A 16,370-nucleotide genomic window follows, 5' to 3' on the forward strand; every position below is an offset into this window, starting at 1 on the left:
AAAGGTCATTCTTATGAATAAGCTCTTAGCCGTAGATTGTTTTCATATCTTACTCAACATAGGGACACAAAGAGTCATTCTACATCCTCCATCTTTGAAAGAGATTATTCTTGTTAGCCAATCGATCTATTTATTCTCCACCTCTAGTCATGGCACTAAGGATAACATCATATCTAAGCTTTATTATTCTAAACTTCTTTTTGAAGGCATAGGTATCACTTAGCTTTAAGATTTCTTCTTCACTTATCTTGCTCAACATGTTCTTTCAATCATTTGCTAGATATATACTCCTTCCTTTAATCACCTTTCTTTTAATCCCTAGTCGGTTGGTTATTGCAATCAAGATGTAATTTTTTGTAGAGCCGCAATCCACAAGTACTCAAAATGGTTGTCTTTTTAATTGTCCTGTTAGACACACTAATTAATTTTTTTGATATTTGTCCAAGGCCATGTTATTTGTCTCTAAAGAATAGCAACTATCTCCAATATTGGCCTTTGGTACTTTTATTGAAGAGCCTCGTTTTCCTATTCCACTTTTTTAACAACTTGGTAGCTTTTGACATTGTAAACTATCCATAATTTATTGGTGCTTAAACTTTGATATTTTGAATAGTCTCTAATCTGATGGTTTGGCTCCCAACAATAAAAGCACAATCTCTTTTTCAACAATAATTTTCATTTTTGTGATATTAATGGCCCTTGTAGAACATTAATCTCCATCAACATTGATTATTGTGCTATAGTATTAGCTAGTAGCATAGAATTCTACACTATAGGTCATATTCTATGATTTTTGAAATCTATAGCATAGACCCTCCTTACAATCCTAATTGCCTCTTTAAATGTTTGTAGATTTTTTAATTCCACTTCTTTTTGGATCACAAGTTTCAATCCTCGTATAAATCAATTCATTATCTCTGTCTTTGAAATGTTGTCAATTTGGAGACATAGGAAATTAAATCAAGAGATATAATATTACACTAACCAAGATTGTGTAAGGTTAGTCAACTGATCATGTGTTAATATTTCCGCATTAATGGTCCAAAATCAACTCCTATGTTCAATCTCAAACTCCTTCCAATCACCAAATCTTTCTTGAGCTCCATAGCTTTGAGGTCAATGTCGCCACCAAATGGTTGTTGTATCTTTCAAATGATTGGAAGCATGTATAATTCTTTTGTTGATATTTGTTCCAGATAATTGGAAGTATTTTTGTATGTTGAAGAGCCATTGGCATGCATCTTCTTGCCTTGAGGTCGTTGAGTATGTATTAGGCTTGCTCAATTTCATCCTAACAAATGTCAACTCTCTTATCTTAGAAGCTTTTATTTGCTCTTACAGAGTAGATATTTGGCCTAGGAGTTTGTATTTGAGTCTTTATCTGGGATTGCTTTGCCATATCTCCTATATTGAAATTTCTTTGCTCAACTTTGTTATTATAATGCCTTCTCTCCTTCCAATTGACTTCTTAAAGTAGCTCATTGTAGCCCAAAAATAGTACTCAATGTGATCACAATAATTGACTTCTAATAAACAGTGGCTATGAACTTACTACCAAAGAACAATCTAACACTTGCTCTAATATCAATGAAATAAGATTGGATACATTAAAGTTTAAAATCTTATCAAATCCATAAGAACAAAGATTTCAACACAACGTAAGACCAAGTACATTAAAACAAAACTAAAAGTAACTAAACGGAATAGAACATGAAAGATAGGACTAAATAAAAGAGAATAAACCAAACAAAACCAAACAAAACCAAATAGAATAGAATAAAAAAACCAAACTTTACTAAGAGAAAGAGTCTAAAATCATACTTGACCAACTGCCTCAAATGGCCTTAGTTAGTCTTATTTATACTTTGTTCAATTATATTAGAACTTTCTAGAATGTCCCTAATGATGGATCTTATCAAAATAACTGTCTTTTTAGAAGATTCTTAAGATGGATCCTACCATGATAACCACCTTAAGCTTTTCTAAAAGATTCTATGGTGGATCATATATAAACCACTATTCTAACTTCAATTCTAAAAGCTTCTCAAAAACAACTCCAATTACATATCTTAATCTGCAAATAATACAACCATCCTATCCATGCCTTGTTACAATATTAATATGTAGTATTTAAATTAAATATTTTATTCTTTGACATTAAATAGTACTAAGATTTTTTTTTTAAAGAATATCTCATTAAGTATCTTCATATGAATTTTGATGAATCTACTTTTTATAATTTTTAAAGATTTTTTCTTTAATCTAAATTTTTCAAGTTTTTATTTGACATTAATCATATTTTTTTAATCAAAATTTGTATTGATATTTCTTAAGTATTATCTCTCTATATATAAAATCTCTCTCTCTTTCTCTCTCTTTCTATATATATATATATATATATATATATATATGACACATTATAAGAGTAAACATTCTGGAAACTATTAAGTGTGTAGAATAGTTAAGCATCATGTTTAAAATATGATTTAATATTAAAAATTTATTAGTTAAGCAAATAATATGATAAAGTTTATTTTTTTAATCTATTGATAAATTAAATAAATTAAAATTATAGCCCTAGTTGAAGAATAAGAATATATTTTTTAAATTTATTCATGTATCTTCTATATATATATATTAAAATTTTATCTATGTTTAATATAGTATAAATGTAATTTTTTTATCCAAAAAAATAGATGTATTCTTATTGTATAATAAAATCTTCTAGCTTAGAATATAAAAATATATCAAATTTAAAATTTATATTATAAAATAATCTTAAATACATGAATGTGTTTTTTTTTTATTACTCTATATATTTTAATATTTGCATTTCTATAAATTTATTTTTTTGTAATTTTTAAAAAAAAATCCTAGTTTTATCCTGTTGTTTGGAGTAATGGATTCCCGGGCAAAGGTTCATCATGTCTATTCCAAACAATGCGCCATATAGTACCTGATTTTGGAGATTCTACCAAAGAAAAACCTTTAAACCTAAATGGAATAAATGTCAACACATCACTTAATACAATTTTTACATCTCTAGCTAATGGAAGTGTGTGAGAATTAACAACTTTTTTAGAATTAGCCATACGTAAAGTTTTAGTACTAATACCAACCCATGCCTTACCATGTGTGTCTAATTCTACATGAGAAGGATGTCGAAAATTAGTATGCAACCAAAAAATCCAATCTTTTGCATTAGGCCATGGTTGAATTTGACTACTTCCACCACGTGCATGCATTGTACTATCAATCCAACTGTATACTCGTTGAATTTCATCTTGTGTCAGCAACCCTTCTTTCCAATCTTTAAGAATATCATGTACACCTTTTGGTAGGGAATTTGTAAAATTGCTCTTTTCTTCCTTTACCACATTCTCCTCCTGATAAAAAAATGTATAAAATCACATGTTTAAATATTTTAAAAGATTCAACACAATCACTCCAACCATATGCATTTCATATAAAAATTCGAGTGTTTGATACCTTTACAGCAATAGCAAAATTCTCCGTATGATCAAAGGCCTCCATGTCATGAAAGCTTTGTACACATGATGTTTTCGAATCTAGAATCGAATTGTCAACGCCACCGACACAACCACCGACACCCTCGCCGACACAATCATCGATACGGAGCGCCTTGTGTTTTTGCAACAAAGAAGGCACCACCGCGTCGGAGACGACGACGACGACACCCGCATCCTCATCGCCATCGCCGCTCCTCGAGCTCTCTCCTGGGAAGCACACCGCCATCGCAGCCCCAACCCCACCATCTGAGCTTGCGACCGACAAGGGCGACGACGCACCGAGCGGCGAATGGACGCCGTCACCGTCGTCGTGGTCGTCGTCGTCGTTGGGAAGAGGCTGGAAATTCGATAAGCGTGCTTCGAGCAAGTGGAGGTAGCGGTGCTGGTGATTGATGTCAGCGAGCTTGGCCTGGGCCATGAGGAGGCCTTTCTTCATGTAAATGGCCTTGCGCTTGGTGAGGCGCAGCTCCTCGGTGCAGCGTCGCAGGTGCTGCACTTCATGCTTCTGCTGTGCGGAGAGCGGTGCGCCGTGTCGAAGCGCATCCTGGAGGGAGTCCAGCCTCTGGGTTTCGGTGCTGTTATGGGATTCCATTTCGTCCAGCAGGCTCCGGTAATGCAGAATGCTTCGCTGCATGACTGTGGGTGGGATCTTCGCGATGAATGTGCGACAGGTGGGTGATCCGCACAAGCATAACTCGGCGTATTTTGCGTCGTCGGTGTATGTCCAACTGAGACCAAATTTGTATGTTTACTAAGATATTCATATACTTACATGATACTTATAAGAATATCTCAATTTTTGTTCTTGGGTCCATGTTACAAATTATGATATGATCTTGAATCATATTTTATATGTGCGTGTATATACAAGTAAAGATTTTGGTATGAAGTTGATGTTATTTATTTATTTATTTATTTTCATTTTATTTTGTTTTGTTTTTTGACAGTCAGAATTTATGTTGGTTAATACTATGACTCGTTCAGGATTTTATTGTGGCTTACTTGTAGTCGTATGTGAGGGTGTCTCCTTTGAAACATATCTTTTTTGACCTTCCAACAATGTAGATTTTTCCATTTTGCCATCTTCAATGCAGAATTTGTAGTTTTCAGCATATTGTTAATTTGTGTTCAAAAGTTACGTGTGAGAGAGTATCAAAAATATATAACTACATTTGTAAAAATCATATAGCAATTAGGTTGTACATATTATTTTTAATATATGCACATTTTATATATATATATATATATATATATATAACCCTTCAAAAAACAACAAATGTTTGAACAGAACTTTAGAAATTGAGGACTTGCATACTAAACCATACATCAATTAAAGTGCGACACTATGCACAGTCAATTACCACTTTCTAAAATTTTGCAAATGTTGGTCAAATCATCCACAAAAAGAAAATAAGAAGACCAATGCTAACATTTCAAATATTTCTGTGTTGGGATTGCAACCATGGTTCACAAAGCCTGCAACTTCTTTGTAAGTATCAACAACAAAACTTGGAACTCCAAACTTGCCAATTCCTTTTGTGGCTTCTCCCTCCCACTTTTCAATCAACGCGTAAAGATTTGGAGGTTTTTCCTTGGATTTCTTGAGATAATGCTTCAATGAGGTCATTTTCCCAGTGAAAACATAAGCCAAGCATCCAATGTCAATGTCTTCCTCCGTGTACAGCTCATCTCCCGCAATTCCAAGTCGAACATCAAGTTGGGGCAAATGGAGAAATGTGTTGGGAATGCAAAATCCTTCGCATGCGCATTCGATGTCACAAGTTTTGCGAAAGTGGTGGCATGAGCACCCATATTGGCATTGGAGTAAGGAATTGACACTGGGAGGCTTGCAATTACAATGATGATTTTGCATAGCGAGGTTCACCTCAGACGATGCTGCATTGTATTGTTTTTTGCACGGTAATTGTTCGTCAAAGCTTGCTTCCACATCTTGAATTTGTTGCAAGATTTCTCTGTGTTGTGTGATTTTTGCAGCTTTTGCCTTGAAATTGAACATGTTGGCAGGATTCATTGTGTAACCAAAACGAATTCTCAATTTCACTTCAAGATTTAAACCTAATAATGAGAATAAAGTTTATTAATAAAGAAATTATATATATATCTATATATATATATATATATATATATATATCTGTAGTATGTTACCAATAATTTATATGGTGGAAGATACATATGTGATTTTATTTTTTATATACTATATACAAAACAAGAAGAAGAAAATATGTATGTATATTCGAAACAAGAAGAAGAAAATATGTATGTATATTCGAAATAATATATGGATGTATTGTAATGTATCACTTTTCATTTTCTACATATGAAATAATATACACAAACTATGAGTTTTAATTTACAAAAAAAATATATTGAACATTTATTTGGATATCATTTAATAGAATTGAACCATTTAAAACATGAGATTTGATGCTGTAGAATGCTACACTTGTTACACATCTTCATTGTTTGAATACAGAACATGTTCATAATGGCAGTGGTTTTGTTCATGCTAATCTAAGACAATACATTATTATATATCATATTCGCAACTGAACCATATAACGTTGATTTACACAAAATTTACCCATTCTTGAAATTGTTGCTAAACTTCTCTTGAATTTTCATCATTATAAATTTGTTATACCAATTCACAAGTTTCCAATATATGTATATATATATATTAAGGTCCTTTCCATTAAGTTACAATTTTTTGAAAGTTTTGGGGCATCTCTACTTTTCAAGCTATTTCCATCAATATCAACGTATAACAAGAAAATCAAGGTTTGACGGCTGGTGACGGTGCACCACACAACCAATCTTATTGTACTTCACATACAAATCAGATTTTGGAACACAGAAGAGTGCAATTTAGTGCTATTAATCAGAGTACAGTCCCTTGTGAAAATGCAACACAATAAATGTCTTATGTTCAAATAAATTCCCGCAATCTTTCTGTACAAGGACACAGCTACCTCAGAATGAAAAAGCTACCAGATGGAACCAAACTTTCCCCGGCAAAAGCACAACGCCATTTTTACACCCCAATTCTGCACAGATTCTGAAGGGCTCAATAATCCAATACAGCGGCACACCAGCAATGCAAAAAAAATCTTGTACGCTGAACTCAGATTTCAAATCAGCCAAGCATACAAGAATGAGATTGTTAGGTTTGCATTTGTACCCAAGGAAAAGGCAGAGCCTGTACCACAATCCCCATTGAAAGTTGACAAAAACTTATTGTCAATCAAACTTAGGTATACAACTCAGGTAAGCTAAATAAACATGATGTAAGAGACAAGAAGGCAACGGATTCCATCTTAAGCTTCATGAATAACAATAAGAGAATGCTCTACAATATAATATCTTGCAACTTGCCACGGTGACCAAGTGCAATATTTTAGAAGTTATCACTCGTCTCGCTAAACGTAGGCCTCTACTTTGCAGATGCATTTTTGGGGGTATAGCAAAAACCACAGTTCTTTGCTCTTTTTCATGCTGACTGGAAATCTGGCATCAGAAAATGCTTTACAACCCTGTTGCGAGTGCCATGCACGCCCACTTCTCCTCCCTTAGGTCCACCGCTAAAACAGGTCTTAAAAAATGTGTACAATGTCATATGCAAATCTGTTGAACGTTAAGGTATACGCATGAAATGGATGCACGATTGTTGTGCCACTGATTCCGAAACAAGCATTAAATAACAGAGAGTAATTCAACCGGTTTTTCAAACTCTACGCAGCATGCACAAGAAAAGGAATACTCAACACTTAGTAGCTAAATATGAGAGACCTACAGAAACTCGTAGACAACCCAGTCGAAGCATAACCCAGGAAAAAACAACCAAAATATTAAAAGACTTGCAAAGGATACGTCCAGAATAGAATGAATGACTGTCCCAGCCAACCCACCACACCATTTAACAGTCAGTAAGTGTACTTGTGCGTGCATTTAGTATAAAGCAACTAACTACAGATAAATTGGTACACAATGGATCAGAATGGAATTCATATTTGATGCTACCAATCCCACTACATTTTCACACGAATATGTAGACATCAGTGAGACATACAACTTAAGAATCCAAACATAGGGTTGCCCATGAAAATGAATGGAAAGGATTTAAAATCTCACTAGCAAGCCTTGCCCAATGCCATCAAAGAGAATGCGGTTCCATGAATCGAAGTACGAGTGCACATCAAACTTTGCTTTGGCAGCAACTCCAACCGATGCAAGCATCATAATCAAAAAGTAGCATAGGAAACCAGAAATTCCAGTCAACCCAAGCACTCCTGCAATAACACCTCCCACGATGGACAAAAACGTGCGGCTGCATCCCAACCACGCAAACCATACAAATTTCAGATCTTACAAACCCTAGAGAGGAATTTCGTACGAACACGATAGAGCCACAGTCAAAATAGAAAGCGGAGGGTCTCTCATAAGATACCTATAGTAGATCATGCGCATGTTAAGCTGAACATTCTCCTGACTGTAAGCCGGAACCTCGTCGGCATCATCGACCTTCTTAGTCTGATCTTTGGCATTGCCTGTACAGAACGAACAACCTCATTCAACTACCACCACGCACTGTCCGCGAAACAAACACCCCTAAACGGAACCAAACATAGAGGAAATCTGACTTCCTGCTCAACGGCTTGCCATCACAACTTCAATAACTCAACTGCCAATTCATTTCGCTTAAGATTTCTAACGCTCCGGTTGTCTTTCAATGCAACAGGTGGAAATCCTAAAACCCTAGAATCGATCTCTTCGTTTGATCGATGCAGAATTGCGATCTTCCGGGAAAAAATTTAAGAACAAGGCCGAAGTCGAAGAGAAGCAAAATCGGCTGATCGGGAAAGAGAGAGGAGAGGGAAGGTTACTGGTTCGTGACACCACTGCCGATCGCGGAGTCGGCGCCATGGCTCTGCAGCTTCTTCTTCGATTTCCCTGTTTCAATGCAAAAAACTCCGTCGTGCTCAAGGCCACCCTGCTGCTTGGCTCCGAAACCCATTCTGCGGAGGTACGGACCCGACGAACGAAGCCCATCGACAGACGAACGGACGAATGTAGCTTCTTCCAACGAACTGAGGAGGATGGCGGACGAAGTGGCTTTCGACGAACTCAGCAGGACAACGGACGAAGCCTCCTCTGACGAGCTTCGTTGGACGAGTTGGCGTTGGACTAAGATCTGGTTCAAGGTTGTGGTGGAGAGTGTGATCAATTAACATTACAATTATACATGGGGCTTGTTATTTTAATTCTTTGTCGATGATTACTTGAGGAAGATTCAAATGTGCACCTTCAAAGTAAGAAGAGAATGTTTTACAAGATTTGACAAATTGAAGGAACTTCTAAAGGAATCTTACCATTACATCAAGGAAATAAGTTTGAGAAATGTAGATGAGTTTATGATTTTGCAATTTGGTGATTTTTATAGAAGATTATATAAGTGTTAGAGAATATCAATATTTTAAAAATATGGATAGCAAAGCATGAAAAAAATATTGTTACAAAGATAACAATAAATATTTTACAAACTTAAAATTTTGATTATAAAGTTTGCATAAAAATAGTAGTAAAATTAATTTACACGTTTAATTAGTATTTTTTTAAAATTTCTATGTAATTTCAACTATAAAATAAATATAAATAAATAAATAAATATTGTATAAGTGAAAATCTTTGAGTATATTATATGCACAAAAGAGTGCATACAAAAGAGCCTCAGTATTATGGAAAAACAAATTTGCTATATAATTAAAAAAATATTTATATTCAAATTATTGTAAGAGAAATAAAACTTATATGTTGATGCGTTTAGACCAAAAAATTAATTAACTATATGTATATATATATATATATATATATATTATATACAATAAAAAAATAAAGAAGTTGCACGTAAAAATTGTGCAAAGTAAGAAAATATCTCAATGCTAATGTGTTTTACTTATATAGGAGGAAATACATTGATATTGTTTTATTTGGTTTTATTTAAATATAAGATGTTTCTAAGTTGATCATGCTAAAGCTGTAGCTATCTCTTGTTTTAGTTTTTAGATAGATGGATTTATGTTTATATATATATATATATATATATATATACATATACATATTAGTAAACCTATCTTATAAATACCACTAGATGTTAATCAAATGGAATTTTTAATATTAATTGATGATTAATAATAATTTATAATTTCAACTTTAAAAGTAATTTAAGTTTTCTAATATTATAAAATTTTCTAACAATTAACATATCTCTCTTTTCAAGTACTTTGTTGAGCATATTAACAACCATGTCTTTTAAACAATCGGATTATATTTCTTTCAACAAAACTATAATTGTTTATTTTAAAAAAAAATATTAATAAAATCCTTCTAAAAGTTAATTTTGATTACTTCAAAAATCAAAAACCTTTAAATGATTCATGAGTGACTTTACTTATTTTAAAGTAATTCGTAAAACATAACTTGGTGTGTAAAGAAGTTATTAAAATTCTACAAAATGATTACAACCCTCAAATGTTTTTTTGAGCTTACAAAGCATTTTTTTTATTCTCAAAACATATCTTGCTTTTAAATAGAAATTATAAAAAATATAAAAATATATATTTAAAACAAAAAGAATTAAATTAAAAAAGATTCTAGTTCAATAAATTTTACAGTAACCTTTTAACAACAAAAAGTGATTAATATATTTTCTTTTTATTCTCTGAAATGCTTAAATAGTCACTAGTAATTTTATTTAATTAATGATTTAATTTTAAATAAAGCATGTGTTTTCTTCAAAAAGTGATGCTTATATATACAATCAAAATTCATAGTTATTACTTCCATATCTTAATACCAACAAATATTTTATTTATTGTAAAAATAAATGCAAAAATAAAATAAAGATTGATTGCATTTTAGAACCACAACATGTATGAGCCTATAACCTATTAAAATAAAACAAAAATATTAAACATCTATAATGTTGTACAAAAAAAATGTGGATTTGTACAAGATATGAATTCTAACATCTTTTACTCATGGTTTAAATTATGTTGATGTTGCTTCACTTAACCATCATCAAACTCTTCAAAAATAAAATAGTTAAAAGTTGACATTGCCAAAACCTTACCAATACTAATTCTTATTATTCTTTGACTATAAAAATTCTCGTAAAAGCATCTAAATGATCACTTAATCAATATCCTTATTATTATTATTATTATTATTATTTCAAACGAACTCAAATCCTCTTTTCAAGAGCAATAATTAAGTAGCCAAAGACTCACATCTTTATAAAAATAAATAAAAAAATGCTAATGACAATTGAATAAATTTAATATATATATATATATATATATATATATACATACATACATACATTTGTATATTGAAAAAATAATAATAAAATTACAAAAGAAGTCTTAGATAAAATACGTATTACTAAACAAAATATTGATATTTTAGAAGCCAATTAAATATTCAAAGTATTAAATTAATTTGATAAAATTGTCTTAACTTATTTAATCTCTTTCTAAAGCAAGATGAATGTGATAAAAATGCCTTTATAACTTACTTTTGCACATTTGTAATCAATGTTGAAAATAAAATATAAATTTATACTAAAAATAAGAAAAAGATAAAATAATGTGTATAATATTTAAAAAATCATATTGTAAGAAAAATCTTCCTCTCTCTCTCTCTCTATATATATATACACATAACTCTACATTTAAACATCACAGTTTGGCAAACTTTAACATTGACCAAAGAATCATCATCATTACACACACACACACACATATATATATATATATATATATATATATTTATATACACTAGCAAAAACCTATGCTATATTAGAAGACTTCTTTGTCTCTTTGTGTTATATCTAAGCTCTCTTATATAATAGATACACACTCACAATAAATTAATTGTTTGTAAGAATAACAAAACTATGCAATATTTTTGATATATTTGTAAGCTTTGCAAATGGAAAAATTAAAATAGATAGGAAAATATTAAATAGACACATGCTTTTACTAAATAGGCCCATCTTTGGTGATGAAGAATATGGTAATAATGATGAATGTGGCTGGTTTTGGTTTTTATTAGTTGTAGAACCAATACTGGAAAAATGAGTCCAGAAATTATTATTCTTTTTCATGATGGGTAGATCAATTTAGTAAAAACTTGGGTCTATTTAATTTATATATATATATATATATATATATAAATATTAAACGGCATCATGTCCAAATCCGTTAAGCACGACATACATAACAAGTTTCTGATACCCTTGGCTCCATGCTCCCCCCACCTTCCTCCTCCGATGCGGCGACACGTGTCGCGCTTGTCTTTGAACCTAGCTTGCAGTTCAAATTTTCAAAACCGTATTTAAAAAGTGAAAGAGAAAAAAGAACGGAGGTAACTTGCATCGTGAAGCGAGGGAGGGGTTTTACCCCCTTGGAGACTCCGCTCTCCGCCTGCGTTGCCTTGCCTTGGCTTTGAGGCTTGCTTTGTTGTTGCGTTACAGCAGCTGGACTATTGGTCCATAGACAAGCCGCCGAAGCCCTTGATTGGAATCCAAGGATTCTACGCCAGAGCATGTGCCTTGTAGTGGGAGAGAGTTCGTTCGCCGCATGGATCGGTGGTGGCCGATGATTGAGTGACGGCGGTTGCTGGCGTTAATTTTACGAAAGCGGCGCAGGGAGAGAGGGAGTGAGGGAGGGAGGGACGGCGGGGGGCAGGTGGTGTGTTCCACGGGAGAGATGAGCTTACTACGAAGTGTGCTCTCTAGTTAAGAGTGGAGCTGACGATTTGCGTTTTAGCTGCGGTGTTGTATTAACACGCTTGAAGTGAGGTGAGGAGTCCGCCAGCGACGCGAGGAGAGCTTATCTGTCCTCTTGCTCTGTGTCGCGATGAGCAGTTTGCGAGTCAAAGACGAAGATGTTTGTGCGAAGGAAATTGAATTGGTACAGGATCGTTACTTGTATGCGGTGTGCAAAACGGACAAGGAACGCCGAGGCGAAGTGCACGAATTGGACTCAGGGGGGTAGAAGCAGGAGGAGACGACGACGTCGGGTTGGGGCTGGGAGAGTGGAGTGGAAGGATTGTGGCGTTGTATCATAGATCAGTTAGCGTGGCGACTTGGGTCGTAAAAAGTCTTGGTTGTTGTTTTTTCATTTTCCAGGGGTTCCTGTTCCTGGTTCTGAACAGAAAATTAGGTTGAGCGTTGTGACGCTTTGACAAGGAGAGTGTAATTAGGAGGAGTAAGGCGTGGAATTGAAAGTGAACTCTGAGAAACGAAAAGTTCCTGTAGTTCTTAGCTATGATTCGAGGATTTCACAATTTGCTGCCGAGCGTGCCCTCATCTCCGCGGCCAGCAGCTTCAAAAGCAGGGGAGTGCAACGCGTGTGACTGCACTGGATTGATATCCTCTCAGGCGTTACCAAATTCAGTCTCCGCAACTTGCACTTGTGAGACTTTGGAAGGGCATGATATATTTGGAAGTGAGTCAGTGTTCAAGGTTCACGAGAATCAGTTGAACGTTCTTGACGATTGGGAATTCGCCGGGGACGAAGAGAAGGAGGTCAAGGAGCGGGTCGAGGCAACCGACGGAACGTCACATTTTCTGTGAGTTTTGAGCAGGATTGGTTCAGTTCGGGCAGTTAACTATCAATTAATGAACTGATTGTGTCGTGTGGTATGAAACTTCCTTTCCAACTTGTAAGTGACTAGATCTGTTGATTGTATCTTATTCTCAGCACGTCAGACGCAGTCAGAGTTCCTGCTGAAGAATCCGCTTTGGTCTATGAAGAGGTTAACCCTGTCATTTCAAGTTTGGAGGTCCGAACCAACGTTGCTGGATACCTCGATGAAGAACTTGGCCAGTCAAGGAACTGTGACTGGTTGGAGCCACCATCTCCCTCTGGTTGTGTCGCAACGCAGGAGGGCAATCGCCAGATAGGTGATGAAGGAGTCATGCTTGAGGCCTTTCAACAGTTTCAACAAAGCCCGCAGATTCAAGTATTAAAACCATAGCATTCTTCACTAAGTTTTCGTGCACGCTCAAGCAGGAACTAGAGCAAATTTTATCGAGACAAGTCCAGAAGAGCATCTATGACCGAGTATTTGCTAATGATCTTTTATCGTTTTGTGACAGAAAATGGTTGTAGAATTAGCCACCGATGCGCGGGTGTGGCAAGCTGTTCTCGCCAACAAGAAGCTCCAGCAGTACAGGGTCGGTGATGCTGAAGGTATCGGCTCCTCGCAACTAAATGTGTGACTTTGCCGTTGATGTAAGTCCATATCTGAGCCTTGCCGTTTCGTTTTTCTCATAGTCTGAGATCTTATGCAATGCAGGCGACTTTGAAGCTGGTATTATTCTCAAGGGACATGGCATCGACTACGCCGCACCTCGAAGCAAGGTGATTTCGAACTTTGTTCTGTTATCACACAATGCAGCGCGCGATCTGAAGGAGGGATTGTGGGACCATGTTAGAGGAGCTATTGAAGTGTTAGACAAGAGGACGCAGACAGAAACACACAAATTGATGAAGGAGTTTATGCATCGAATGCTCATGATGATGGCATTGTTTATGCTCAGTTTAATTATCTTCTTGTCCCTCCTTCCGCTCCAAGTATCTTAAGGCGCCTGATGAGTTAGGTTCAATTCTTCCATCTGAAGTTGGACGCTGTTCAAACAACGACAATATTCTGTGTCCTTAATTCTGGATCACAACTGACGCCTTTGAAAGAGTGGTAAAACAACAAGTCCTGAATACGTTTAGTTAAACTTAGTTTGTACATGAACTTCTGTATATCTTGTACAGTTTGTATCTATTTGAAACTTGTAATGCTTCTTCCGATTATGTAAATCCTGATTGCGCATCTGCGACTGGTTCATCTTGTTTTGACAATTGACCTAGTACATTGTGAACAAACACTGAAGTATACCACTTTTCTGTGACTAATTCTCAACGAACATTGAATTGAAGTAAGTATTATCTGCACTTCATTTTTCCTGCGAGGGACTCACTTATGCAGATACTAATGTTCTCCCATCCATTTTCTCCAGGGGATGATTGAAGTCGACCTTCCCTCGTCCTTATTCACATGCAGTTTATGAATTTGGGCAGCTTTAATGGTTTCGGCAAGTATGTGATATCTTGAAAACTATCCTAAGAATTTTAACGGACAAGTTCTGAATCAGATGAGGGATGTTGCAGACTTGAGATTTTGTACTTGGTGTTGGTAGTATTCAGGGCTCTGGCGTATCTCCTCCGTAGTCTGGAGCGCGTCTTCGACCTGTTAACAAGAATCTCTTACCAAGTATCACCAACTATACATTGTCCCTACTTTTTAGATTGTGGTTCAAGGTTAAGCCTTAACGTGAGAGTCCTGGGAAGCACGTTTTGCTCTATCTCAACGTTCTCTGCATGCCTTTCGTGGATAGCGGCATCTCAACTACAACAACCCCCCCCCCCCCCCCCCCATCAGCCTTCACAACAAGAGTCGGTTAACTCGACCCCCGCAAGTCTTCTCTCGATTGGCCTTCACATTTTGCTAGCTTAGTACAGCATCATCGTTCTTTTATAGAGTTGCAGGCGCCGCATTCTGGGTGTCCTGAGATATGCCCATGCGACCCGGTTGTTACGCTAAGTACTGATTATTCTACCTTAGTTGTTGGATCGCTCCGGACCTCTTGATTTCAAAGTTCACACATTCCAGAATCTCCTTTGGGAATGGAAGAATGGAGCACACAGTACGCCTCCAGGCAAAAGGCAAAGGTTAATGTTGATAAAACTTCCAAACACCTCATTTGATAGACGTTACCTCGAATGTCCCACATCACCTTGCCTATGGAACATATCTCATATCAATTCACCCACAATGAAGCACTTTGTCTGTAGTATTTATCTTTCACTTTTTCACCCACTAAGTATGTTGAGTGGAGATGGTCAATTTAGGATTAAGCCGCTGATTCATACAACATACTTTATGATGCATTGTATCCATACACTTATAGTTGAGTTTTGCTCACTAGTCAAGTCAAGTGTATCAAACTTTATTTTTCTATCTATATGTTATACTTTATTTTTCTATCTACATGTTATTAAAGCCTAGTCAAAGTATAATTAAATATTGGTGAATATTGCTTTCATATATTCTAGATGAAATCTAAAACAAAATTAAAGCAGATTAAAAGAGAATTGTTACAATGGTTGAGAATAACAAGTCTTTGAACTTTGAGATAGGGGACTTGAATAAATTGACAAGGACCTTAAATTAAAATATTTGGAAGATCAAAATGACAACAATCTTGAAAAGAGAGAATATCTAGCCATTAGTAGAGACAAAATAAGTACCAATATTGTTTCCAATACTTATAGTTGGAACATCCTATATTTAAGTCAAAATAAAAAAAACAAAGCAAAGAGAATAGTTAGATATTTCAATGTCTTGCAGAGTAGTTATATTTTAGTAACTTACTTGGTGAATAGTAGAGTTCACCAAGTTTAGGCTGTTGGTTCTTTAAATATGAACTTTACTTTTGAAAAAATGAACTTAAACAAAGTTCTTCATGTACATTCATTATAACATAATTTTGTGTCAATTGGCTTTTTAACAAATGAAGGTTGAGTCATAGTTTTTATCAACAAAAAATACCTTCTTTTGGATGATGAAACAAACAAAAACATATTAGCTATGGATACTAGAAATTATTCTAATGGATTATACAAATTTATACATATATCATAGACAACAAAAGTAAATTCAATTTCAATAGATGAGAGTGTAGATCTATGGCATAGAAAATAT

The 16,370-nt window shown here is 34.9% G+C and overlaps 3 protein-coding genes across 5 annotated transcripts; 1 reads left to right on the forward strand and 2 right to left on the reverse strand.

Annotated features, from left to right (window-relative positions):
- Positions 1-2,745: 2,745 nt before the first annotated feature.
- Positions 2,746-6,658, reverse strand: LOC112273177 (uncharacterized). 2 transcript variants are annotated; one of them, XM_090245175.1, is made up of 5 exons: positions 6,133-6,658; positions 4,961-5,606; positions 4,533-4,613; positions 3,490-4,258; positions 2,746-3,386 (listed from the first exon to the last, which is right to left on the reverse strand). In XM_090245175.1, exons 1-5 carry the CDS (start codon positions 6,134-6,136, stop codon positions 2,880-2,882), a joined length of 2,007 nt encoding a protein of 668 aa, XP_090101301.1. In that variant the 5' UTR covers positions 6,137-6,658; the 3' UTR covers positions 2,746-2,879. The 2 variants fall into 2 exon arrangements, with proteins under 2 accessions (XP_090101301.1, XP_024357424.1); XM_024501656.3 differs by lacking the exon at positions 6,133-6,658 and adding an exon at positions 5,956-6,054.
- Positions 6,659-6,836: 178 nt separating this feature from the next.
- On the reverse strand, positions 6,837-8,508 carry LOC112273039 (uncharacterized). The gene is made up of 5 exons (XM_024501367.3): positions 8,432-8,508; positions 7,996-8,095; positions 7,680-7,875; positions 7,419-7,438; positions 6,837-7,172 (listed from the first exon to the last, which is right to left on the reverse strand). Exons 1-5 carry the CDS (start codon positions 8,469-8,471, stop codon positions 7,142-7,144), a joined length of 387 nt encoding a protein of 128 aa, XP_024357135.1. The 5' UTR covers positions 8,472-8,508; the 3' UTR covers positions 6,837-7,141.
- Positions 8,509-12,281: 3,773 nt separating this feature from the next.
- On the forward strand, positions 12,282-14,759 carry LOC112273115 (uncharacterized). Of its 2 annotated transcripts, XR_002966912.3 has the most exons (5): positions 12,282-13,181; positions 13,313-13,574; positions 13,711-13,804; positions 13,911-14,309; positions 14,626-14,759. XR_002966912.3 is itself a non-coding variant. In XM_024501516.3 (4 exons), the coding sequence occupies exons 1-4, from the start codon at positions 12,877-12,879 to the stop codon at positions 14,195-14,197; spliced, it is 948 nt and encodes a 315-aa protein (XP_024357284.1). In that variant the 5' UTR covers positions 12,282-12,876; the 3' UTR covers positions 14,198-14,425. The 2 variants fall into 2 exon arrangements, 1 of the variants encoding a protein (XP_024357284.1); XM_024501516.3 differs by lacking the exon at positions 14,626-14,759 and having other exon boundaries at positions 13,911-14,425.
- The last annotated feature ends 1,611 nt before the right edge of the window (positions 14,760-16,370 follow it).

This window comes from Physcomitrium patens, chromosome 20, assembly GCF_059467195.1.
Source record: "Physcomitrium patens ecotype Gransden chromosome 20, ASM5946719v1, whole genome shotgun sequence".
Taxonomy (NCBI): domain Eukaryota; kingdom Viridiplantae; phylum Streptophyta; class Bryopsida; order Funariales; family Funariaceae; genus Physcomitrium; species Physcomitrium patens.

What these genes read in the sequence shown, in the direction of transcription:
- LOC112273039 (XM_024501367.3), bottom strand. Translation starts at nt 8,471, where the DNA reads ATGGCGCCGACTCCGCGATCGGCAGTGGTGTCACGAACCA. An exon ending in GGCAGTGGTGTCACGAACCA is followed by an intron (nt 8,096 to 8,431) that starts GTAACCTTCCCT and finishes CGTTCTGTACAG; the next exon opens with GCAATGCCAAAGATCAGACT. An exon ending in GCATTGGGCAAGGCTTGCTA is followed by an intron (nt 7,439 to 7,679) that starts GTGAGATTTTAA and finishes TGGCTGGGACAG; the next exon opens with TCATTCATTCTATTCTGGAC.
- LOC112273177 (XM_090245175.1), bottom strand. An exon ending in AACACAGAAATATTTGAAAT is followed by an intron (nt 4,614 to 4,960) that starts GTTAGCATTGGT and finishes TCTGCATTGAAG; the next exon opens with ATGGCAAAATGGAAAAATCT. An exon ending in ACCCTCACATACGACTACAA is followed by an intron (nt 4,259 to 4,532) that starts GTAAGCCACAAT and finishes ATTTGGTCTCAG; the next exon opens with TTGGACATACACCGACGACG.
- LOC112273115 (XM_024501516.3), top strand. Translation starts at nt 12,877, where the DNA reads ATGATTCGAGGATTTCACAATTTGCTGCCGAGCGTGCCCTCATCTCCG. An exon ending in GACGGAACGTCACATTTTCT is followed by an intron (nt 13,182 to 13,312) that starts GTGAGTTTTGAG and finishes TCTTATTCTCAG; the next exon opens with CACGTCAGACGCAGTCAGAG. An exon ending in AACAAAGCCCGCAGATTCAA is followed by an intron (nt 13,575 to 13,710) that starts GTATTAAAACCA and finishes GTTTTGTGACAG; the next exon opens with AAAATGGTTGTAGAATTAGC.